The sequence below is a fragment of the Carettochelys insculpta genome, chromosome 2, assembly GCF_033958435.1.
Source record: "Carettochelys insculpta isolate YL-2023 chromosome 2, ASM3395843v1, whole genome shotgun sequence".
Lineage (NCBI taxonomy): Eukaryota > Metazoa > Chordata > Testudines > Carettochelyidae > Carettochelys > Carettochelys insculpta.
Genome location: NC_134138.1, coordinates 173,832,964 through 173,860,193, shown reverse-complemented (window position 1 = coordinate 173,860,193; position 27,230 = coordinate 173,832,964). Strand labels below are relative to the sequence as shown.

Sequence of the window (27,230 nt, the reverse complement as noted above, 5' to 3'; positions counted from 1 at the left end):
ACCTGTGTGGTTGCAGCTCCTGTGAAAATAAAGCCCCCTTCAGGATAGTTGGTATCCATAAATAATGGGCACAATTGGAAATCTTGATCTTAAAATTTGTCTTTTTAAGACAAGATGGTACTTGAAAAACTTAATATAAGAGGAGATTTTTCATGTATTTAAGAAAAAGCACTAAAAATTATTTTGTAAATGTTGGATGAAACCCAGAAAGCAAAAGTGCTGTGTAGCACATGAGAACCAAAGAAGAGAATTGACCTCTCAAGTTTCACTATTCAAGTTGCACGAAATGCATTAAAAGGTGGAAAGGAAATAATATTTTAAGAAAGCATCCAGAATTGAAAATATATGATGTTATCAATAATAAAGAGCAGTCATTTGTATGTTCAATAAATAGGGCCAAATTAATCCTTCCTGAAAGTTCACAGGCTTCAACAGCATCTTCTCCAGGATCTATATGTGCTATACTTGTTAATATATTATTCTTTACTGCAGACTAAAGTGGATGGCTGGGTCCACATGAGTCCCTTCCTTTCGGTTTCAGTAGGAAGCTTAATGAGACCTATCACAATAAAAGGACAGGGACCTCTTGAAATACACATCCCCTGTGTCTACACAAGCCCCTTCCTTTTGGAAGGGGCATGTTAGTAAGTGGGTTTGAAAGATGCTAACGAGGCGCTGTCATGCATATGCGGTGCCTCATTAGCATAATGGCAGCCGCGGCGATTCTAAGTTTCGCTTTCGAATCGTGCGCCGCCTGTGGAGACGGGACCTTTTGAAAGGACACCCCAGTTTTTGAAAGCCCCTTCTTCCTACCTGGTGTTGTTTTCAAAAGCCCTGTGATAGGTTTCATTAAGCTTCCTACTGAAACCTATTTACTGTGTCCAAGGCACACAATCATTCCTCCAAAGAACTGCATTTTTTGTTTTAGTATTACTCCTCAGATTTGAAGGCTGTAGGCAAACAATAAAGCTTTATTACCATGTTCTAACTGTAATTAATCGCTCCAATAAAAATGCTTCAGAAAAGAAATAATACAAATTTAGCAGTAATTACAACCAAACATGACACAGTAATAGCAATATATCACTTAAAACAGTTTTGCCTTTTTTCATATTGCGTGCATCTCATTAGCATGGGCTTTATTCAGAGGCAGAGTCATCTAATTTATATATACAAACAAATGTATAAAGTAATTCCTCCTAATTAATTTGAGAACTAATGTTAACTCAAGCCATGCAACAATACCACAAGTAGTTACTCTGTAAGGTGAGGAAATGCAGCACCAGTACAATGGAATACTGTTCCTCTCATTGACAGAGGTCATAAATATTAAAAAGAGCAATACATGATATAACCAGAACAAAAATCATATTAAAAATTCAAAATGCCCTTTCCTATATTAAAAATAATGACAGTATAAAATGCATTAGGAAAATTTGGCCATATATACAGTTTCTGAATGATATCGGCATGTGATAGCCATCTATTTTCAACAATATGGTATTGGATTCTCATGCTGTAAGGAACAAGACTGTGTAACCTCTACTCTTAAAAGCATGCACTTATCCAGAACATCTAAACAGAAAAAGAAAAGAGACCATAATGCTCCCATTTAGATACCACAGTTAGAAACTAAATACCAGGCCATACCACACAAATCAGCTTTATACATCTGTGCTGTTTTCTTAATTAATTTAGGTAGCTGCCTTGTTCCTCCCCACCTTGGTTATCCTTCTTTACTGTCTTCAAGGATTCTATGGATATGTCTACACGACAGCCCTTTTCCAAACTATGATATTTTGAAATTACTATTTCAAAATAACACACCCAGACACAAAATGCATTTTGACATAGCATTTCTGGTCCATAGCTCTAGTTCAAATCAGTGCTGTTGGAGCCCATTATGGTCTATTTCAAAAGAGGAGCTATTCCTCAGGAAATGAGGTTTACTGAAATTGAAATAATGCACCCTCTCTTTCAAAATTTTTGTGAAATAGCATGGGCATTGTTTTGACACGTCAAAGTTATTTCAAAATAACTGCTGTTATTTCACAATAACGTGTCTATGTAGACATAGCCTATATGACACACAGCCCCTGCTGCTAAAGAAGGCTTGACAAAGATCCCTCAGGAAGATATCAAAGCACTTTGAATTGTTAGCCAGAGACCAGCATAAGATAAATTAATAGTTGTTTTAGATCTTACTACATGGGTGCTTAAGCTTGATTCTTAGCACATACTTGTGTTTGAGTGCCTTGCCGAATAGTCATGAATTTAAGCATGGGCTTAAGACAAAGCCTATGCTTAAGTGGTTTGCTGAATTAGAGTCCTGTTTAGATAGGATGGGCACAAGTTAAATATTGAGTCTGTTCTGGTCTGGCTATGGTCTGAAGAAGTGGGTCTGTCCCAGGAAAGCTCACCTAATAAATTATTTTGTTAGTCTTTAAAGTGCTACTTGACTGCTTTTTTGTTTTGACACTGAAACTAGTGACTAAAGAAATTAATATCTGACACTCCTAATATGACTGATTTAATTTCTTCCGTGCTTTCCAGGATATGGAGAGATTCTCTGTGTGGAAAATTATTATTTGAACCAGGAGTCATTTTTATCTATGCTCTTGGATTAAAAATTCATAAAACCAGAGCTTACCTCTCCAAAAAGGAGAAAGTATTGTATTTACTTTCAACCAGATCTGGGACTGTTTTCATGGTTATGATATTCAGCTTAATAAATAATTAAACATTTAATTCAAATAGCTTTACTTCAAAAGCAGAATAAATTTGCATGAATATAATGGATGAGATGGCTGTTGTAACAGAGTATATCAGTCTAATTAGTTTAATTATAACTAAGCTATAGTTACACTAATTATACTTTTTAACCTTGGTATTTTTATAATGTTAATTGAGCATTAGTATGCATTGAATCAAATGTGCAGTTATAAGCACAATGAAGTTCCTAACTACTTTTGTGATTTGTAAATTTGTATTTCATTTGGACTAATTAATGGAATTTATCTCTCTGTTGAAGCCAGTGCTGGTACCGGATTATATCATTACTTTTACTTTATTCTCAAACTGCCTGAATGAAGTTGCGAAAATCAAATTAAGTGCAAATTAGTCTCAACAACAATACAAGTCACCCAGTACTGTAAGGTGGAGATGGGTGAGGATGGCACATTTCCAGACAAATTGTGCTTTTAAGACAGTCCGAGCTTTGGGTTCAGAGCACCTCTAAAAATTACCCCTTAAATCTCCAAATTCTATTTCTGTTGACATCACAGCATAGTATGGTGGTTGCCACACTTACCACTTGTTTTCCTGAGGACAGTTTGCTGATTTGTGTGAAATGAGCATGTTTTACCCAATGATGTTTTTTCTAGCATTCCCCTATGGTCTTTTTCCCCACATTGTCCCAACGTGCGTTTCTGTTCATGTGGGAGTATGAATGTTTGTCAGAATATACTGGGGATACTGATTGAAGAGACCATAAGTAAGCTAGTGGAAAAAACAAAAAAGAAAAAAGAAAACAAAATTGTAAACCAAAAGTTGATCCCCACCGCTGACTTCAGTGAGCCTGCTTTATTCCTTTCCCCCACCCTCACCTGCCCATAGGTTTTTCTTTCATAGACACTCCTACACTTTGCAAAAACAACATTGTTTTTATAAAAAAGATTTTCTCCCCACTCCCTGAACTTTCTAAAATCATTTTACAATGCAGAGGAAGATTTATTGTCCCCAGTTTACAGGTGAGGTGGCCAAGACACAGAGACTTTATATGGAAGATTAGACTGAATGTATGGAATAGGTCCAAGGCCTCCCATTTCTCTTTTCTATCTGCTAGACTCCAGTGCTTTTAAAAAAAAAAAAAAAAAAAAAAAGAAAAATTCTAAGATGGGAAAACCATTCTTTCACAGCTCTGTTACTAAATATATTCAGATAAATTAATTCCCATTTTCTTTGATTATTTAGAGTTAGATTGCACCTTTGCTAAATTCCCTATTTCGGGCTGCCCTCCTTCATGTGACACTTTGGGAGGGCACCGTGGCTTTGAGTCTCAGTTCCTTCCCTTGTCGCTCATCACCCCCGAGGGGAAGTAGCTTTCTTTGTGCCCTTCAGTTAGGTGCCAGCTAATTCCTCTTGCATGCTGTTTCAGCTTCACTGCTCTGCATGATGAGGGGAGAGTAAGGGTTCACCTCTTCCTGCTTAGCCTCTGCCTACCCAATAAGAGCAGCCATAATGGGTCAGACCAAAGACCCATGTAGACCAGTATCCAGTCTTCTGACAGTGGTCAGTGCTGGATACTTCTGAGGGAATGAACAGAGCACTTAATCATGAGGTGATCCATCCCTTGTTTCCCATATCCAGCATCTGTCAAACAGAGGTTAGACACCATCTCTACCCATCCCACCATTGACGGACCTATCCTCCGTAAATGTATCTTGTTCTTTTTTGTACCCTGTTCCAGTCTTGGTCTTCAACATCCTCTGACAGAGAGTTTTGCAGATAGTGCATTGTGTGAAGAAATACTGCCTTTTGCTTGTTTTAAACCTGCTGTCCATTGATTTAATTGGGTGATCCCTATGTCTTATGTTATGAGAAGGAGTAAATAATACTTATTTATTTTATTCTATGTCAGTCATGATTTTTTGGACATCTATCATATCAACACATAGTCATCCCTTTTCCAAGCTAAGAAGGACCAGTCTTATTAATGTCTCCTCAGAGGGAATCTGTTCCATACCCCTAGTCATTTTGTTGACCTTTTTCAGTATCTTTTCTGATCCCAGTGTATCCTTTTGAGATGAAATTACCACATCTGTGTATAGTATTCAAGATGTAGGCATTCCATGGTTTTATATAGACATAATATATTTTCTTATCTATCCTTTTCTGAAGGATTTTTGACAGCTGCTGCACATTGAGTCTGCTTTCAGAGTACTATACAAAATGACTCCAAGTTCTCTTTCTTGAATGGTAACAGCTGGTTTAGACCCATTTATTTTATATGTACACTTGGGATTACCTCCACCTCTCCAGTCATTCTGCAAGAAGTTCAAAAGTGGTTAAAATGATATGACTTCCTGAATGGCCACATAAGGGGATGTTAACAGGGAGGACAGCAGACCCTGCTTGGATGAGTAAAAATGCAGTTCAGTCTGGCAGCCTGATGGAGGGAATCAGCTTGTTCTGCAACGCAGATGAGAGCAATCTGCAACTAACTAACAAAAACCAGCTGACTTGACTGCTGGCAGGCTGAAAAGCAGCCCAGTCAAAGAGGGATGGGGGAGAGTAAGAGAAGGCACTGGGAGAAGAGTTGTGAAGAAGTCAAAACAGATAAGACTCTTAAGGACAGCTGGGGAAGGGAGAGTGCCTGGGCTCCCCTCCCTCAGCAAGGCTTACAACTTTGGCTGTGACTAGAGGAGGGAAAGAGACTAACAGGCTAGAGAACAGCAGATGCTGCCACAGCCTAAACCCTACAGCCAGGGGCAGAGGTGGAGGACCCAAACCAGAAAAAGGGGCACCTTGCCACAAGGGAAAGACCCAAAGATCCTACCATCTGTGTATGCAGTATGCAAATGGGCTATGGAGCAATAGAATATAATGAAAAACAGTGCAAATGAGCTGTTCAGTTCAGCATGTTACTTCTGTGATCTTTGTTTCAGTCACTAAAATATATTGAATATATTCTTCTCTGCAGGATGTAGAGGAAGTATTTTTAAAGAGGGATTTAAGAAATGAAGGCTTAAGGTATGGCAGACCACCTCAAAGGGAGCATTCCAGGCATAAGAGCATACATGGAAGAAGGCATGTAAACATGGGAGCATGAAAAGAAATAAATGAGTCACTTTTCTGGCTAACCATGGTGGAAGAGTCTGGGCCAGGATATCAGCTGGTGCAAAATGCCCTGTTTTTTTGATTCTGGTGGAATGAATAACATCAACTGTTACATCAGCTGAGAATCTAGCCATTTGTAGTTTGAAGTTAATTTCGTTTACAGATATTATTTCTTACATGGCTTTGAAGTTTATAGTATCCTTTGTTTATTTCAAACTGCAAGTACCCCAGGCTGCCTCTTTCAGTGGCTGAGCTACTGGCACTTGATTTCTGATACTTGACCCTTGTGTCTTTCTTTTTGAAGTCTTAGGAACAAGTGAAATATGTCCTTTCTCTTTCCTTGGTGCAATCATTCAGTGCTTGCACATCAATCAGGACAATGAAGAACTTGCCAGAAAACTGCTGTTTATTGAGTAACAAATTTATCAGTGCAAATCTCACTTTGGGAAGGCTGTTTGTTACCAGAAAAAGGGTTCTCTCAGCTCCTCACATACTTGACTTTTCTTAAACTTTGTCCAATGTTCCTGCTTTGTGAGCTCAGAGACTGGTGTAATGCTCTCATGTCAGCAGATGAAAAAAGGGGAAAGACCACTGTGACTCTGTTATAGTGGTGTTTTGGGAGTTTCTCCCTCAACTTTTTCAGTTGTGATTTAGTATAGTGTAACCATGCTTCACAAAGAAGAGTTCTTATTTCTCCTGTTAGCTCCCCTTGTACAAGAAAGATTACATCTTCTAGATGGCAGTGAAGGAGAAAACCACCAGCCTTTGTCAATGGTGTATTCTGTTTTGGCTAAAATGCATTGGAAACTGGACTTTATGCTTGCATTGCATATTGGATTCTCAAATTCCACAGAAACATATGGCTTCCTCAGTACTCCCTCCAGCTCCCTTCTTGCCAAAGGAATGTTGAGCCCAGCTTTCAATCAATTCATAAATTCTTTTTAAAGTTCAAGCAAGTACTGCAGGGTTGTTGAAATTCTCTGTAGAATTCTCATTGTCTTTCCCTTTGGGATGGAGGCCCTTTTAATCCCAGGGTCAATACACTGTGCTGACTAAGTGCTGCCTTCTGACCTGGGCAACACTACAGCCACTGCTCTCCAGTTGCCCAGCTCTGAAGGCAGTGCTGGAGTAAGGGTGTCAAGACTTCCCTCCTAAAATAATCCTGTGATCCTCCTGCAATTCTTTTTCGGGTCAGGACATCCAATTTAAGAAACGCAGGTCTCCCCCACCAAATCTGTATAGTATAGGATAAAAACACACAAAAGGCGACACATTTTGCATGGCTGTTATTCTGGTAGGTCCCTAGTTAAAGGACAGAAATCTAGATGACGTTTAGAGATGGCATCTTCTTGCTGAACAAAATAGAGAAATCTGTGGAGTGACGCTAGCACAAAACTGTAGTCACAAAATGGAGAATTCGACCTCTGTTGATAAACTTCTTTCTTCTGTGCTTTATTTGCTGTTATGTCACTGAATCAATGTATTATGCTGTTTTTCATGCTACAGTCATCCTTATTCTACAGATACAAAAACTATGCCTTTTTATAAAGCACTTTGCAATCAGTGAATGAGAAGGGCTGTAGAAGAGCTAAGCCTTATTATTTTATTATTGCACAATTCAACCTTAGTCTTATTAGTTTCCACCTTTGATAAAGTTACCTCAACCTTTGGAACATTACCTAATTTTCTGTAAAGCTGTGATAGAGAGTGCCTATATAAATAACTTTACTTCAGTATATATAGTATTCTAAGATATTACCTAAATCTACTGACAAGTTTAAAAGATAAGCAATAGAGTTAATATTTTTAAAGCAATTTAGAAGCAAGTTGCTATGTAAGTGTAGATTTCTGTATTACTGCCTTTATTGTTTGGGTATTATGCTGAGAAATACTGTGCTTATTGATGTATTCAATTGTTGTAGACTGAGTGAGGCTTTGTCATCCTTGAATCTTGTTTCACACATAAAATCATCTGCATTTTCTCTTCCTGTTCTTTTTCTCATCAACATGGATGGCCTAATAACATTACGCATATTATATGCGGTAAGGGAGTAGGAGAACATAATTAATGCAACTAATAGCTTTAAAATATAAATTAAGGCAAATTACAGTTTTAGCTCAAAATCCTGTACAGCACCTTTTATAATGAGGGGGATTTTTGGTATAACACTGTGCTAACAGGGGGAATGCTAATTTCTCTTGTACACATGAAAGTGAAATGGAAAGATGAGCTTTCTTTGGAGGACATTTCATTTTGAAGAGGTGAGGAACAAGGGAGTAACATTTGAGAGCTAAGTCCTTTCGATTTAACCAGCATTTTCAGCATCCAACAAAAGCATAAGAGCAAGCTGAAAAGCACTCGTTTCACAGTCATTCCAGTCAGAGAGATTGCTTATACCGCATTAAGGGAAGAACAGGCATGACGCTACATGTAACAGTAAAGTCTCGAACACTCACCACTTGAAAAGGCATTTTTTCCTCTGTAAAGAATCTGTGGCATTCTTCTATCATGTAAACAGCTAAGGTCCTCTAGGTGTAGGAAAAAAAAATAGAGACTCTAATCTTCCTAGCAAAGACCTTTGCACCCAGTAAGAGTCCCCGTTGGAAACAGGGTCTGCATTAATTGCACTTCTTGTAGGATCAGGGCCAGAGTGTGCAAGGCTCAGTGGTCAAATATTTTAAACTCCTTTGCAGTGTTTTCCTTCTTTATGGACCTTGTACTTCTTCACAGGGACCACTTATTTCTAGGTCTTATATTTAACTGGAAGCAAGACATTGCTAATGGTCTTGGAGAAACAGTGGAGCTAAGGATTCTAAATAGTTTTCTATTTTGCTTAGTGAATTAGAACCTATCTTAGCACATCCCTATGGAGGAACAGTCACCCAAAATTGAGAGCTAATGAATGTTTTAGCTGATTGTTATTTTGCTTCCAAGACGTCCTGCATAGTAGAACCATTTAGGATGGGAGTTGCCAATCCAGTTCTAGACTCACCAAAGTAAATTCCACGCTTATGAAAGTTTTCAGAAGTTAGCAAACTTCCCCCAGTACTTAATCAGGCCTCTTATATGAGTGCCTTGCATATTGCCTCAAGCCAAAACTTCAGTGTTCCAAAAGGAACAGCTGTGCCAGAAGGAAGGTTTGTTTTGTCCTGTTGTTTTATTTGAGATTGCTTTGTGTATCTCTTACAATGTCTTTGGCACCCAGAAAGGAGTTGACTATAAATAGAATTTGTGTATGTCAGAGTTCACTACGGAAGGAATACACTGCTTCTGCCAATTTATGTTAATGTAGTCCACATTAGTAAATCCATACCCTGAGGTGCAGATGGTTTTAAAAAGCCATTTAATTTTATTTAGATATGCTTGATATAGTGTTAGGAGTAATTCTGTAATGTGTGTGTGTGTGTGTGTGTGTGTGTGTGTGTGTGTGTGTGTGTTCTTTTTTTTAAAGAACACCCCTTGAAATGACCAGGGGCAAATGGTGGCGTTTAGTCCTAACTTCCATTTTGTTGGGTCACATTTTAGAATTTGGTAGAGCTCCTTTAATGTTGTTCTTGGTTCTGTCCAAACTCACATAGGTATTAAAATTTAGTATTTTTTGTGTTAAGAGAAAGAAGACCATCTGATCACTCCCCAACATGATGTAGCCTATGATGATTGATTAACTTTTCAGAGCATTTAAATATTATGATAATATGTTTAAGTATGTAAAACACACAGTTTGTACGTCTTTCCTCCCAGAGAAGAGAGCATTGTAAAGCCTTAGCAGATACATATTTACGCTTCCTCTAGTTTTGGCATTTGTAGTCAGTCTATAAAGAGCATTTGCTTTTCCTTTTCTAAATGACGAGCTGTGTATTCAACCCTATTAATCAGATTCCTAGTAACACACAAGCACTATGGGAAAATAGAATATCACATTGTCATGCAAAGCCTTTTTTAAACTCCCCTTCCCCCCCAGAACTCAGACTTTGCAAAAAGGCATTTAGATTTTTAACAGTTATGATGTCTGTCTAAATCATTTTCTGTAAATTTAAATCAGCACCACCAAATGTTGGATTAGGTATTGGGATAAATAAGGGTACATTTAGTATCATTATGGGTAATGATAGTGTTGCAATCAAGCCTGCTTCTTTGCAGTGAACACGGTTTCTAGTTTTTCTGTATGGCTACAGAGCTGAGGCCAGAGACTGAAATGTGGGTAATAATTTATAAGGGATTGGTGTGTTTTTGTCTGGCTATCATCCTTTTCACTATTAGGCTTTTATTTTGTATCTTTTTTTGGGTGGGGTGGGGTGGGGTAGGGAGGAGAGTTGTGTTTCCTGAAGAACTTCTGAATATAAGGAATGTTTACACACACACACACATACCCCTACCACTCTGTTAATTGTTGAGAGATCTGCTTAGCTGCCAATGTTGGCACACTGTGCTCTGCTCATAAATAACCTTAACCCTTTTGAAACTGGCTGTTCTGCGTCTTCAGGTATGCTCATTCATCTGTATGAAAGAAATGCTTCAGGAGGAGACTTTACTGAGATGGAGGGTGAAAATACCCCCCTGATAGTGACAATTCCTATGTTCCACATCTCTCCTCTGCTTCCGCCAGAGCCTACACAGGAGACTTGATTTGCATCGTACTTCACGTGGAAAAGCAGCGGAGAATGGGTGGCTTCGAGGGAAACTAGGGCTGCTTCTACACATGCTACCTCCTCTTGGAGGTGGCATGGTAATGAGGCAATTCAAAGCAGGCTAATGAGGCACTAACATGCATATTCAGCACCTCATTAGCATAATGGCAGCTATGCATATTTCAAAGTTCAGACTTTGAATTGCAGACTGACAGGGTAGATGGGGGTCCTTTGAAATAAGCACCCCAGTTCAAGATTCCTTTACTCCAATCTAGTTTTGTGGAAGTAAGGGAGGTGCTTATTTCAAAGCTGCCCCCATCTATGCTGTTAATTTGCAATTCAAAGTCTGCACTTTGAAATTTGCACAGCTGCCATTATACTAATGAGGTGCTGAATATGCACTTTAGTGCCTCGTTAGCCTACTTCAAATTGCCTCATTACTATGCAGCCTCCAACAGGAGGTGGCATGTGTAAAAGCAGCTTAGGTCAGATACACACTTTATAGCCCAGAAGTTGTATTGTCTCCAGTTGGAGTTTGCTGGCTAGAACAGATGAAGAGTAGACAAGCTCACTAGAACCAGAGGCTCCTCTTCTGGTACTTGTGGTGGGAATGTGGGATTAGAAAGAGGAAAAACGTGGCAGTGAAAAGAACACAGAGCTGCTGGGCTTATCCTGGGAAAGGTAAAGAGAAGAGAGAGAGAAATGATTCTGTTCTGCTCCCTCCTCTTAAACTTCTAAGGAGAATATCCTTATTCTTGAGAACTGTATGAATTAAGGCTGTAAAACAATAACACTCAGGCTACAGTATTAAGGAATATCACACTCAAGTGTTTCAACCACTGTTTTCCTTTTAAATAGGTCTGAAATGGATATATTGTCTGCAATCTCTGAAGGGATTCTGATTGGCTACTGCCCACAGCAAGATGCCCTGGATGAACTTCTAACTGGACGGGAGCATCTTTATTATTACTGTACTCTTCATGGAGTTCCAAAAAAATGTATCCCGAAGGTAAATATCCATAATTTAGCTTTGCAAGAAATAGGTAAGAGTGAGGCTGGGCCAAAGATTGACAAAACAGTTTCATTTTCTTGCACCAGAGAAAATGCCATTTAAATCAGACATTTGTCTTTAACAGTTTTGGTTATAAAGAATTTCCCTCCAAAGAGTCTTGGCTTCCTTTCAAGTTTAAAAAGTAGCACAATTTTCTTCTCATCCCAGTGTACGGCAAGAGTAAATTCACTGACATCATTGGAGCTGCACTAGTTTGAGAACAATGCTTGGCCCACAAAATACAGAAGAATTAAAATTCTGCATATGTAGCCTCATCACTTTCAGGTCCTGGGGAACCATTATGGCCTTTTAGCAACACAACTTTGAAGTCAGATCTTGTGGCCAAAGTACATCTGTGTGGGAAGAGTGTCAGTTTCAAGGTAGATCTTTGAGGAGAGGATGTTGTGAAAACCAGGGTTTAAAACAAGAACTAGATAGATTCATTCATGGAGGTTGTGTCTGTCTATGGCTATTTGCCAGACTGGGTAGGAATGGTGTTTTTCCCAGGCTGGAAATGGATCACAGGAGAGGGATCACTGAATAATTACCTCTTCTGTTCACTCCCTCCAGGATATCTGGCATTGGCTAGTGTCAGAAGACAGGATACTTGTCTAGATGACCTTTTATTCTGACCCTGTATGGCCATTCTTATGGTGAGACTTAGCAACTGGGCACAAGTTAGAGAAGCTTTGGAGCTAGTCTATCCTGACCTGAAATCTCAGTAAATCCCTCATATAGCTCCCAGATTGGGGCCATATGCATAGAAGCAGAGCTTGGCTGGACATGAGAATGCAGCTCACTATCTTAACAAGGCACCCATGTCAACAGTGCCAGGCACCATTAAGGATGGCTACTTAAAATTCAGCACCCAATCTTTCCCTTAGCTGTTCAATGCTGTCAAGTCACTTCATTAGTTTTGGATTAAAAATGGTCAGAGCCCTGCAAACATGAAGATTTGTTCCCATTGGTCTAAGGGAAATATATTAAGAGATAATTGTTTTTTCATTAAACCTCTTGGCTTTAATTACCTGTCATCACCATACAGTGACAGTTCCCTTTTTACGGTCAGCTTTTAGAACAACTGTACTATCTGTCTATTATCATGGCATTTAATGGAGACATGGATGAGAACAATGTCTGGCATGTCGCTTGCAGCCAAACATTCATTTAAGAGAAAGCTATTAATATTCAGAAGACGCACCTAAGTCATCAGATATGTTTTGGTCATAAATGTAACTTAAAGCAGGAATCAGAGCTTGATTATTTAATTAAGCAGCAATTCTTAACATGCTGTAAAACTTCATTCTTAACCCTTTCTGTACTACAAAAAGAACAGATGATAATGCACCCTTGTAATGTAGGTGCCCATATGGCAAAGTGTATATACTATGCTAAGGCATTAATGTTGATAAGTATGTAGCTGGAAAATGGAATTTACAGAAGTACACAAATAACTGAAGAGCACAGGTCCTATTGAAAGTCAGTAAAAATTGTGTTCCTAATTCACTCAGAAACCTTTATAAATCATACCTATAAGCCCCTCAATATTACAGAGTGTTTTAAGCAGAGGTGCCCTGTGAGCCGATGCCCAGGTGCCAGCTAAAGGTCTGGTGAGGCAAGAGGGGGCGGGGGGTGATGCTACACCAGCAGCTATGCTAAGCAGCCAGGGCAGGCTGGGTTCTTTGGTTTGTGTTTAGTTCGGGTACAGCAGCAAGAGGAAAATTACACTTAGAGAGGCTTTAACAGTTATTTTATTTATACAAAGATGGAAACAATATAACTAAGACAAGTGATCAAAGTACCACAATTGTGAATTTTTGTTTATAACTTTACTAACAGTTAATAGGAAACCGCTGGCAGCGATTTTACAACAGAAGCGGCTGCCGCGTGTAAAAGGGGGTTTTAAACTGACCGCTCAATTTATGAATGAAACCAAGATGGCCGCCGAGTGAGTGACAGGATAATGGCTTTTCTTGTGGTTACTAATGTTTACAGAAGGTAATTGCTGACCGCGGCTCGCCAGTTAAGGTAAGGTAGGGACCCCCTGGGGTTTGATAGACAAGATAATGATTTTCTACAGTTCTGTGTAAAAGATGGTGGAGGATCGCAGTGTTCCAATAGATCAAAGGGGTAAACGCGTTTTAAAGATAAGACAAGGGCTTCCCGCGGTTTGAGTGACAGGCTAATGGTTTTAGCAGTTTATAGCCCAAAACAGCTGGTACCCGCGGTTTTTAAAGGGGAAACAACAGAATTTAACTTAAGAAAAGTTTTAGACAAACTAGCTAGCTTAAAGTAATACAAGTAATGTGTACACAAGAGAGGCAAGTTGCAGGTGTGATTTTTCACCCCTGCCTCTTAGACCTGGTGGAACCAGAGTCTTTCCCTCAATTCCTATACAAAAGACGTGTAATACAGATGTAATTCTTACCCCTGCCTCCTAGATCCAGTGTGACCCAGATTCTCTCAATCCCTTGGGATGAAGTAGATACGGACCAGGCATCCCCAGTTTCGGGAGTTAATTCCAGACCTGGCCAGCAGGTGTAGGTGATTGAAACTCAAAGGGGGGTGGTTTGCCAAGCGCCTTTATACCCCTTGCTACGTCTACGCGTGCCCCAAACTTCGAAATGGCCATGCAAATGGCCATTTCGAAGTTTACTAATGAAGCGCTGAAATGCATATTCAGCGCTTCATTAGCATGCGGGCGGCAGCGGCGCTTCGAAATTGACGAGCCTTGCCGCCGCGCGGCGCGTCCAGACGGGGCTCCTTTTCGAAAGGACGCCACCTTCTTCGAAGTCCCCTTATTCCCATAATATTGAGGGGCTTATAGGTATGATTTATAAAGGTTTCTGAGTGAATTAGGAACACAATTTTTACTGACTTTCAATAGGACCTGTGCTCTTCAGTTATTTGTGTACTTCTGTAAATTCCATTTTCCAGCTACATACTTATCAACATTAATGCCTTAGCATAGTATATACACTTATTTTCCAGCTACATACTTTCCAGTACATACTACATAGTATATACACTTATTTTCCAGCTACATACTTATCAACATTAATGCCTTAGCATAGTATATACACTTATTCCCATAATAAGGGGACTTCGAAGAAGGTGGCGTCTTTTCGAAAAGGAGCCCCGTCTGGACGCGCCGCGCGGCGGCAAGGCTCGTCAATTTCGAAGCGCCGCTGCCGCCCGCATGCTAATGAAGCGCTGAATATGCATTTCAGCGCTTCATTAGTAAACTTCGAAATGGCCATTTGCATGGCCATTTCGAAGTTTGGGGCACGTGTAGATACAGCCCTTGTGGCACGTAGGCTTCTTCCTGGTCTTAAGTGGCCAATTGGGAGGAGAGTGTTTGAACCCCAGGTTTCCCAGGGAAGATGCAAGGCTCAATTTGCACCTGTGAATTGTGGACAATTGGGCACCTTTGGAGGTGAAGGGTGGGGGGTGGTTCCCCATCCTTCCTGGGGAAGTGATCAAGGCATGTTAATTACCGAGATCAGCTAGCCCATTCACTGCCTGGTTTTTGTGTATAGTAGAGAGGCTGGGCGAGACAGCACACCTGTGTTCCCAGGACATCAAAGGCCGCCTGTCTCCCCTGCTTATTTCTCTCTCTGTCTCTCCCAGTGTGGGGGAGAGGAAGAAAAGGCCAAATGGGGGGTTCATGTCTGGCTACATGCCCCAGTGTGGAAAACATACATGATATGCCCACAACATCAGTCTAAGCAAACTGACTGACTCATCTATTGCGTGCAAAGTGTGCAGAATAAACATATTTCTTCCCAGAGCTGGAATTAATCCAGTGCAAAACAGGACAGATGGGTAACTTAAATGGACCTTGAACGAGTGAATGAAGGAGGAAAACTGCCTTGTCATTCCTGGGAGAGTGGCAACTGTGTTAAATTACATCTTGTTTTGCCATGAGGGGTATCCTTGATTCAGTGACAGTCTGAAACATAGGTTATAGATTTGTGCCTAGGGTCATGGCTCCTAAAGCCACACATAGTAATAAAAATCCATTTTTTTTTAATTAAGGAAAAATTACAATAAAACATTTGACATGCCATGTCATCCATAACTTATTCAGGATCAGTGACAGAGAGAGAACCATGTTAATCTGTATTCTATCAAAACAAAAAACCAGTTATATGGCACTTTAAAGACTAACAAAATAATTTGTTAGGTGATGAACTTTTGTGGGACAGACCCACTTCTTCAGATCATAGCCTTACCAGTACAGACTCAATATATAAAGCACAGAGGTCCAAACATTGTTATCGAGGTTGACAAATCAGAAAAAATGTTGTCAAGATTGGCAAATTGGAAGACCAGAGGGACAGCAGGCGGGGTTCGGGTTCGGGTTATGGGGTGGGGAAGTTAAGATCTAGGTAAAACATTCCCACGCTTCCCCACCCTCCGGGCCCCCACCCCCTGCCATCCCTCTGGTCTTCTGATTTGCCAAACTTGATTATAATTTTTCTGATTTGTCAACCCTGATAACAATTTTGGACCCTGGTCTTTTATATATCGAGTCTGTTCTGGTAAGGTTATGATCTGAAGAAGCAGGTCTGTCCCACAAAAGGTCATCACTGAGGAAATTGTTTTGTTAGTCTTTAAAGTGCTACATGACTACTTCTTTTTTATTTTTATTCAGGATCAGCTTAGTATTCCAAGAACTAATGAATCTGCCTTATTGATTCTTCTTTCCGTAAGTGCTTATCCCATTTTCAAAGGAACTCAGCACCAGCTTTTCAAATGGTATTTAGTTGCCTAAAAGAGGCATGTCCAGTTTTGTTTGAATACCAAGTGGTGGACAAACCTTAAAACTGCAAGATGGTCCGGTGCCACACCAGATGAGTGTTATGCCTGAGAGCTATTGTAAATAATATAGAATAACTGATCTTCAACCTTCCCCAAAACTCAGACTAAATCTAAACCTTGTTATGGGGTTGGGGCAGGGGAAGAATTAATATGTGACTCTGACTCAGGTATGCTATACCAACATTCACTTCTGTTCTACACTCTTAGTGTTGCAGTACAGTGTGAAACAGCTGCTGGACAGCACCTCAGAAATGGCTAAATTTCAGTGGTGAATGAAAAGTTCTATTTGTGTAAAGTTGTGTAGTCGTATTTGAGCTTAAATTAGTAAAATATAGTGCTTGTGAGTCCTTGAGGATACTGGGTCCTATAGAAATGTAAGTTATTATTGTCTCCATCCCACACATTATGCTATGCTCCAGGCCATGTTCTGTGTGTGCTTACTGTTAAATGTGTGTTAACAAAAGAAGAAAGAGAACATGAATTAGGGAACACTAGTTTGATTCCAGGGTGGAAAGCAACTTGAGTTAATTTTGTTTTTCAGTGAGTTGGCAAGCAAGCAGGTGACTTATGGTATGCATGGCTGCATAAGTAAATATAATTATTAAAGCAGTATCTTCAAGGATCTGATCCTTCAGTAGCCAGATCTGGCAGCAGCATAAGTTAAAGGCCTGATGTAAAGTTGAGTGCTCTTAACGCTCGAAAACAATAATATACTGAATGGGAAAGAGTGAGAATGTGGGTCATTGGTTATTGATGTGAAACTTTATATTAAATGAAGTTTTAATTTGCTTTTTAAATCAGACCTAGATTTTTCTTTTAGATCATGTTGTAAAAAATATGAGACATTTGAGGTTGATGCATGGGTCCTCCATCCCCAAAGCTAGTTACCTTGTGTTGGGATTTTCAGGGATGTTGACTGTTTTTTGGTAGTCTGCTTGCCGTTCGAGTGGACTTTGAGATTGGATTCTTCCTTGTGGAGTGAACATTGGAGTTCAGGAAGAGCCATCTCCATGGCCTGACTGGGCTTTCCCCTGCAGCTATTGGACCACACCCAACCTGGGCCACCAGGTTAGCAGAACAGCAAGCACTCTCTGCACTGCTGCTTGGGTCATGGTGGGGCCTCAGAGCCTGGCTAGCAGGGATGACAGGGCCAGGCTCCCCACCCTGGAGAGAGGGAGAGGTCTTCAGGGCAGAGTTATCTGCTGAGCTTGCACTAAACTTTCAGCCTGCACCAGCCTCCATGCCAGGACAGCACTGCCCCCACCTCATATGTAAGGCTGCAAGTACCACATGATGGGGTCAAATTTAGCTATGACAGATCAGGAAAGGGATCTTGGAGTTATAGTGGATAGTTCTCTGAAGACATCCATGCAGTGTGCAGTGGCAGTTAGTAAAGCAAATAGAATGTTAGGAATTATTAAAAAAAAGGGATAGATAATAAGACAAAAGATATCATACTTCCCCTATATAAAACTATGGTATGCCCACATCTTGAGTACTGCGTGCAGATGTGGTCTCCTCACCTCAAAAAAGATATGTTGGCATTAGAAAAGGTTCAGAAAAGGGCAACTAGGATGATTAGGGGTTTGGAATGGGTCCCATATGGGGAGAGGCTAGAGAGACTGGGACTTTTTAGTCTGGAAAAGAGGCGATTGAGGGGCAATATGATAGAGGTATATAAAATCATGAATGGTGTGGAGAAAGTGAATATAGAAAAATTATTTACCTTTTCCCATAATACAAGAACTAGGGGACACCAAATGAAATTGATGGGTAGTAGGTTCAAAACTAATAAAAGGAAATTTTTCTTCACACAGCGCACAGTCAACCTGTGGAACTCCTTGCCGGAGGAGGCTGTGAAGGCCAGGACTCTATTGGGGTTTAAAAAAGAGCTCGATAAATTTTTGGACGTTAGGTCCATAAATGGCTATTAGCCAAGGGTAAAGTATGGTGCCCTAGCCTTCAGTACCAGGGCAGGAGATGGATGGTAGGAGATAAATGACTTGATCATTGTCTTCTGTTCTCCTTCTCTGGGCACCTGGCATTGGCCACTGTCGGCAGACGGGATACTGGGCTGGATGTACCTTTGGTCTGACCCAGTATGGCCATTCTTATGTTCTTACGTACCTCCTCCAACACCCTACATCCCCATTGAGGACTCCCTCCCTGGGTAGGGGAGTTCCTGCACATCTGCTGCCCTGTGGTCCTGGTTCCTGTGCAAGACCCAGTGATTCCACACTGGACCCAGAATTGCAAGCCTCAGGCAGGAATGGAATTTGCTGCCCATGCATGGCACGGTTGGCCTTCTGGTCTGCCCTCCACATATAGATGTTTGACTATCCCTGTATGTGAAGCTAGACGGGATTAGAGTTGTGCTAAAATAATGCAATTGTTTTGGGATGTTCCATCGGTGACCACACTGGATTGTCAGAAATTTTTTAAAAAATACTTATTTTTATTTTAGTGCTTAATTCAAATATCAGTGGAAATGGTTGGGATTATATTCTGCTCCCATTTACACCATAGTAGATGAGACTGGAATTTGGCACATGTTTATTCGGAGCAGAGTCCAGATGACATCAAGTAGCTGCTGCACCTATTAACTGCACCTAATGAAAAACATAACAGATGAAGTGTTCCAAAGCGGAGCCTCTTTCCATTAAAATTACTATGTTCTGTTTGGAGGTGCTTCCAATCAAGCTTCCCTGATTTTTTTATCAGGGCTTCAAAACCTAAAGGCAGCCTGCACAGTGTTCTTCCTTCAGTGAGTCCCACATGTAGATCCATTGACTTGTACTCTATGAAGGCTTTGTGCTATTTTGTGCTCTAATACTTTGGTGATTTATCTGGAATCGGAGCAGAATTTAGTCCTATAGTCAACTGAGCTGTGCAGGTTTGCTTGCATGCAGCTCTTTTCAGGGTCAGTGCTGAATGTGATCTCTGCTAATAACCTGAGTTTCTTCTTCGAGTAGTCCCCGTGGGTGCTCCATCGTAGGTGTCGGGCTCGCCCCGGCGCCACAGCTCGGAAAATCTTCAGCAGTCTCTGTCGGGTCGCGCATGCACCGATGTGCGTTGGCTTTTCGCACGCTTACGGTCACATGTGCGATCCGGTCCCCGCCAGTTCCTTCTCAACCGCCAACGGCTGCAGACGGAATCCTCTCCGGCTCCAATGCCTGAGACAGATAAACTCCGTTTTATTCGTTTTTACTAGTTATAGTTATAGTTAATAGTTATTTAGTATTATAATATTGGTTCTACTGTGTATATAGTTTTTTTTCTAGAAGCAAAAGACTGTTTTAGGGATTAGAGTGGCCGCCTCTGGGCAGGCCCGCTATTTTTGACAAGCCTTCAAAGGCTAACAGTTGCTATTGTTTGGCAAATAGACTGCTAAGTGCGCTGTTAGCACTTAAGGATTCAGGGGCTTAAAGTCTAACAATGTCGTCCCCCGGTTTTAAAAAGTGTGAATCTTGCCGGGAGGCCATGCCTGCCTTGGATGGCCACAGCAAATGCATCCGGTGCCTTGGGGAAACCCACGTCCCCCAGAAGTGCTCTCATTGCTCTAAATTAACAACTAGAGCTAGGAAAGATAGAGAAATGAGGCTCAAAATGCTTCTCTTTGACAAAGCACTTCAGCCTACCACGTTGGAAAAGCCCCATAAGGAGGGCTTTTCAGGGTTGCACAAGAGGAAGGCTGCCTCTTTGACCTTCTCTGTGCAGAAGAAGAGAGAGCCTTCTCCAGCTCAATCCCTGCCTGTCACCTCTGGGAGCGGGACGAGCAAAGTAAGGGGCCCGGGCCCGCTGGCTTCTTCTGCTGAGAAAGCCGCGGCGCATGTACCCGCACAGGGGCCTGCGACTCTTAAGGAAACGGCACCGAGGGCCGTGCAGGCACCGGAGAGATCGGCACTGGCTACTGCAGCACCGAGAGTTTCGGCTCCGACGGCACTGGAGCGTCAACACCCGGCACGGAGCCCTGCAGGGCCGAGTGAAACACTCCAAGTGGCACCAAGAACGCCGGCACCGAGCACGGCACCGGGGGCAGCGGAAACCAGCACGGCACCGACTACGGTGCCGAGCCCTCCGGCACCGATCAGGCCTCCAGTGGTACCTGAGCGAGCAAAAGCCAAAGCAAAGACCCGGCACCGCAGTCCCTCCCCTGAGGTAATTGCGCTGCCATTATCACCACGATGCCCCCCAGAGATTCAGCGAGCAGCAACACCTTCAGCCTGCCACAGGCTTCCATCTCCTTTTCTCCAACGTCCATCTCATGGATTTGCACGTTTCTCACCATCTTCCAGCAGAGACCCCTATGAGTATCATCACAGAGGATCTCCCCCTACATCGGTGTCATCTCGATGATCATGTCATTCCCTGCATCATCCTTACGCTTTTGGGTCGTGGTCCAGGTCCCCATCACCGGGACCCTGTCCCTGTTGCTATGACCACCACCATTATACAGGACATCAACATAGGAGTTCGGCATCTCGTCGTAGATCCCCGTCAACCCCTCCTCAACGTCACAGTGCACAGCTTCAACCTGGGGGAACACCACAAGTTTCCCAATCAGAGACTGGTTCAAAGGATTTTGAACCTCACTTCGAAACTTCAAACAACTATATGAATACAGCCAGGAACCCGAGGAACTGGAGGAGAGATACCACACTGATGCCTCCTCATTCTCCCCAGACGAAGCGGTTGTTCCTGGGGACATCTCTCCCCCAGATGACCTAAAACAATTCCAGGAGCTGTTCAAAAGGGTGGCTCAATCTCAGGACATTCAAGTGGCGGAGGTACAAGAAAAGCACCACAAGCTCCTTAAAAACCTCAGGCCCCCTTCTTCTTCTAAAATAGCCATACCATTGGAAGATGCAATTATGGAGGCAGCCACTAACATATGGCAAACTCCAGCCTCCACTCCTCCTACCAACAAAAGGGCAGATAAAAAGTATTTTGTCCCTGCCAAAGGCATGGAGTTTTTGTTCAGTCATCCACAGCCAAATTCGCTGGTGGTTGAATCCTCTCAACATAGAGCCAAAACGTCCCAGTATAAATCTGGGGGACTGGACAAGGATATAAAGAAACTGGACCTCCTCGGTAGAAAGGCCTACTCATCATCTACCCTGTTGCTTCGCATGGCTAACTACGCTGCCCATTTGTTGAACCACAATTTCGACAATTACTCTAAACTTACTGCTCTCATGGACTTCCTCCTGGAGGATAAGAAGCCGGTCCTTAAGGCAATCGTACAAGCAGGATACGCGGCTTCTCGAGCAGGAGTCCAGATTGCCTTAGACGTAGTGGACACAGTGGCTCGTGCCGTAGCCACTGCGGTGGTAATGCGCAGGGAGTCATGGCTCCACACCTCAGGCATTCCCAAGGAACTGCAAATAAAAATAGCAGACCTTCCCTTTGACAAAATGAAATTATTCGCTGAATCAACTGACTCAGTCTTGCACTCTAGTAAAGACTCAAGAGCGACACTTCAGACTTTGGGGATATATACCCCACCATACAGAAGGAAAAAGTTTTATCCTCAACAACGTGGTTATAGTTACCAACTGCAACGTACCCATTTTCAACGGGGGTATGACCAGGGGCGTCATCAACAGCCACCACAGTACAAGGCCCCAGATGTCGACATCAACAAGGCCACGCCTCTTCAGGGCAGAATATAAGACAGCAGGTTTGACGGGTATGTCGAGGGTCGCGAAACTAAGACCGTCTCTCAGTGCCAATCTCAGCACATGTTCCATCATCGACTCAAGCCATTCTACCCACAATGGAAAAGCATCACTTTGGACAAGTGGGTATTGGAGATTATAGCCACGGGGTACATGATCCCCTTTCAATCATTACCACCACCAAATCCTCCCACCGCGCCCCTTCTCAGGGACCCCTCTCACCTCATGGAACTAAGGCGGGAGGTGGACCACCTCCTGTTCATAGGGGCGGTGGAGAGAGTACTGGAGCAATTTCAGGGCAAAGGTTTCTACTCCAGGTACTTCCTGACAGAAGAAGACAGGAGGTTGGAGACCCATTTTGGATCTACGGGCCCTCAACCAATATCTGCGCAAACAACGCTTCAAAATGACTACGATGGCTTCAATAAGCACAGCACTAGATGATGGAGATTGGTTTGCAGCCCTCGACTTACAGAATGCATATTTTCATATCACAATTCATCCAGCGCACAGGCACTTCCTCCAGTTCATCGTAGGCACAGATCATTTTCAGTACAGAGTCCTTCCATTCAGTCTCTCTTCGGCACCCAGAGTTTTCACCAAGACCCTAGCGGTCATGTCAGCATACCTGCACAGACAGGGCGTCTTCATCTTCCCGTACCTGGACAATTGCCTGCTAAAGGGAACTTCCCAGGCAGAGATATTGCAGATGATACACATCACCACAAACACATTTATCTCACTGGGCCTCAACATCAATATCTCAAAGTCAAAGACCGAGCCCACACAAAATATAGAATTTATAGGGGCTCGGATAGACTCTGTCACATCAAGGGTATATTTGCCTGATGCCCGTTTTTGCGCCATCGAGTCTCTAGTACAACTAATAACATACAGCCCCATTGTCTCAGTCCTAACGTGCTCCCAGTTACTGGGGCACATGGCGACCACCATGTTTGTGGTACAAAACGCCAGACTACACATGCGAGGATTGCAGCATGGGTTCGCGACTGCATGCAAACCATCAACCCATACCGTTCTCAAGATGGTGTCACTCACAATGGAGGCGCGAAGGCCACTAACATGGTGGGCAAACCCCAAGAATCTACTAACAGGGGTGCCTTTCCACCAACCACAAATTATTGTTTTCATTACAACAGATGCATCCCATACGGGATGGGAGGCACACATGGACGACAAAGCCACTCAAGGTTTATGGTCCCCTGTAGAGAAGACACTGCATATAAACATACTAGAACTCAGAGCAGTGTTCAATGCGTGCAGGCATTTTCGGAATTATCTGCACGGAAAAGTAGTCGGCGTAAATACCGACAACACCACCACCATGTTTTATATAAACCGACAAAGGGGGGGGCCAGGTCTCGTGCACTCTGTGCGGAGGCAGTCCAGTTGTGGAATTGGTGCATTGCCAACAATATAACCATAAGAGCTTCATACTTACTGGGTGTCCACAGCGTAAAGGTAGACCAACTCAGCAGACACTTTGCGCCCACACATGAGTGGCAGATCCATTCAGACCTGCTTCACCAAGTGTTCCACAGATGGGGGTTTCCCCAAATCGACTTGTTCACCACTCACGACAACAAGAAATGTCTCCAATACTGCTCCAGAGCGGGCATGGGACAGGGATCCTTGGGGGACGCCTTCATGATCCCATGGAAGGGCCCTCTACTCTGTGTTCCCTCCCACAACACTCATACACAAGGTCTTGGAGAAAGCCAAAAGGGAGAGAGCACGCATGACACTCATAGTCCTGACCTGGGATCGGCAACAATGGTTCCCACTGCTTCTACGCATGGCACAGCACTGGCCGTTTCCCCTACCAACAGTACCGGACCTTCTCACACAGTCTCGAGGGTCAATACTGCATCCGCACCTGCAGAGACTTCGGCTACAAGCATGGTTAATCCATGGCTCAGAGCCCGAGAGACTACATGTTCAGAGGGAGTGCAGCAAGTCCTGGAGTGTAGTCAGAGGACTTCTACCAGAAAGACTTATGAGCACAAATGGTCGTGTTTTTCTGCTTGGTGCTCTTCCAAGCAATTGACACCTCTGGACGCCCCCATACCTACGATTCTGGACTACCTGCTACAACTCAAACAAAAGGGGCTCTCTCTATCCTCCATAAAGGTTCATCTTGCGGCTATATCAGCTTTTCGACATGAAGAGGATGGATCAACCATATTTGCCCATCCTGTTGTCACACGCTTCCTAAAGGGGTTGGTAAACCTGTACCCCTCTTGGAAACCAATACCGCCGTCATGGAGTTTAGACTTGGTTCTACACATGCTTTCGGGACCGCCTTTTGAGCCATTGGCTACGGTTCCCCTTCGGCTACTTACCATGAAAACGACTTTCCTCCTGGCAATCACGTCAGCTTGCAGGGTGAGCGAGCTCACAGCCATAATGTGCACACCATCCTGCACGATATTCTCAAAGGAGGCGGTGGTCTTACATTTGCACCCAGACTTCGTTCCAAAGATCTCTTCAGATTTTCACATTAACGAACCCATAGTATTTCCCTCGTTCTATCCTAAGCCTCACAATTCGAGTAAAGAGGCACGGTTGCACTTATTGGATGTGAGAAGGGCGCTGGCCTTCTACATCGATAGAACTAAGCCTTTCCGGAAAACGGACAGACTCCTGGTGTCCATTGCATCCAGGTCAAAAGGGGAAGCACTATCTTCACAGAGGATTTCAAATCACATTGTGTCATGCATAAGACTGTGTTACGAGCTTCGCAAGACTCCTCTGCCTGTTCTGCCCAGGGCCCACTCCACTAGGGCGATGACGGTGTCGACGGGCTTCTTCAAGGGAATCGCGCTGAGAGACATCTGCAGAGCGGCGATGTGGTCTTCCTACGACACTTTCGCCAAGCACTACGCCATGCACAGGATGCTTGATGAGGATACACGCCTGTAGACAGCAGTCCTTTCAAGGGCAAGCTGCGCATAAATCGGGTACCCACCTCCTTTTTCGGGGGGGGGGGGGGTTACTGCTGGGTAGTCACCTACGGTGGAGCACCCACGGGGACCACTCGAAGAAGAAAGAGAAGTTACTCACCTGTGTAGTAATGATGGTTCTTCGAGATGTGTCCCCGTGGGTGCTCCACTACCCACCCGTTCCTCCCCACTTCGGAGCTCTGTTTGTGTTTGTCAGAGACGTCCGGAGCGGTCGATCAGGAACTGGCGGGGACCGGATTGCACACGTGACCGTAAGCGCGCGAAGAGCCAACGCGCATCGGCGCATGTGCGACCCGATGGAGACTGCTGAAGATTTTCCGAGCTGTGGCGCCGGGGCGAGCCCGACACCTACGGTGGAGCACCCATGGGGACACATCTCGAAGAACCATCGTTACTACACAGGTGAGTAACTTCTCTTTGCCATAAAATTGCTAGGTTCACCCAGATGGGGAAAACATTACTAAAAATCCCTCTATGTTTGAAACTTTCACTAGTTCTGTATTTTTCCCCTGGGAATTACCAGTTTATATGGGTGCAGTCCAACTCTTGTGAAATTCAAAGCAAGTCCTTCCAGAAAACTTCACCAAGAGTTGGATCTATCTTTCTCTCTTTGTGTGTGTACTGTATGTATATTTGTTTATGCTATAAGGATGATGAGTGCTGCACTATACTCTTTAGTCCTATTCAGAAGTGATTATTTGATACAATAATTTCTTAATTTTGTATCTTTGGAAGTGGATAGAGTGCATAAAGATCCAATATTAAGGATTTCCTAGTCTGGATGTTAAATCTAAAGCAAGTACCTAGGGAGTCCCAGTACCTCTTCCTGTATATAATTTACTTTATTGCTGTTACTGATTTTGTAAAAGACTGAAAAAAGTCTCCGGTTTAATAATCAATCAAATATGTGTTATTTTTCAGTGTAATTAGTATTCCTGGAACTTATTCCTGGAACTTTACTGATAGGTAAAAGCACAGTCCCTACTTCAGCCTCTAATCCTACATGTTTTCAGAGGTGTTTAGCCTCACATACGTGACAAGTCCCACTGTCTTAAATGCGATTGTTCATGTGTAAAGTTAAGTGTGTGGGCAGGAGTTCAAACAATCTAGGCTTTCAGTTTTAAGGTTTAAGCATCCAATTTGCTCCCATTTAAGTCAGTTGGATTTGATTTAGGAAGAGGAGAGCTCTTTAACTGAACTAGAATTATTACCAGAACACATTTTGAAGTTTTTTTTAAGGAACATTGGAGATTAGGGATAGAGTTGTTGATCTGTGAATGGGAAGAGTTATTTTAGTATCTTGGTTCTGGGAAAGAGGGGAAGAGTGGAAAGAGCTTAATGTGTGAATTGAGGAGGTACTCAGGTGAGAAACACTAACTACGGATTTGGAGAAAGTCACAATGTATATACTAGTGTACAAATCCTTACTGTATCTCTTATTTCATTGCAAGTCACCTATAGCTGACACAAAATGAGGAGTCATATCAGTTTAAACCATGGAAAATCATTTATGCCAAAAATAAAGATTCATCTAACTCAGGACTCTGAGTTTGTTTGTGAGAGAGATTAGTGCTACCAGGGAGAAATCCCATAGCATTTTCTGTTGTCTGCATGAATATTTTGTTTGTGTGTTACTTGAAGTCTTTGTGACACATCAGCCGCGTCTACATGTGCCGGCTACTTTGAAGTAGCCACACCAACTTCGAAATAGCTCCCGCCACGTCTACACGGGGCAAACGCTATTTCGAAGTTGACATTGATGTAAGGCAGTGAGACGTCGACATCGCTATCCCCATCAGGGGATGGGAATAGCGCCCTACTTCAACGTTGAATGTCGAAGTAGGGCACATGTAGCCGATCTGTGTCCCGCAACATTGAAAGAGCGGGGTCTGCCATGGTGGCCATCAGCTGAGGGGTTGAGAGACGCTCTGTCCAGCCCCTGAGGTCTATGGGCGCCGCATGCAGCGGCCCCTTAAAGCTCCCCGCCCCCTGCCTTCCTGTGCAGGAAGCTGAGAGCGCATGCAGGCAGCAGCAGTAACACGCAGCTAGCCTGCACGCCTCCCTGCAGCCCCAGGACAACCCCCCCGCTGCGATGGCCACCCACCAGCCCCCCAAGCACCCCCAGGGCACCCCCTCCAAGGGGAGCTAGGGCTTCCAGCCTGGCAGCCAGCCTGGGAAAAGGCAGCGGGGCCCCTCCTGGATGGAGGCCGAGATCCGGGACCTGTT

General features: G+C 43.0%; 1 protein-coding gene across 1 annotated transcript in view; it reads left to right on the top strand.

Annotated features, from left to right (window-relative positions):
• Window positions 1–27,230, top strand: part of ABCA13 (ATP binding cassette subfamily A member 13) — a 316,624-nt gene that overhangs the window by 249,524 nt on the left and 39,870 nt on the right. The window contains exon 56 of the mRNA XM_074986018.1: window positions 11,326–11,476. Within this exon, the coding sequence (XP_074842119.1) occupies window positions 11,326–11,476 (151 nt within the window). The remainder of the gene's footprint in view (window positions 1–11,325; window positions 11,477–27,230) is intronic.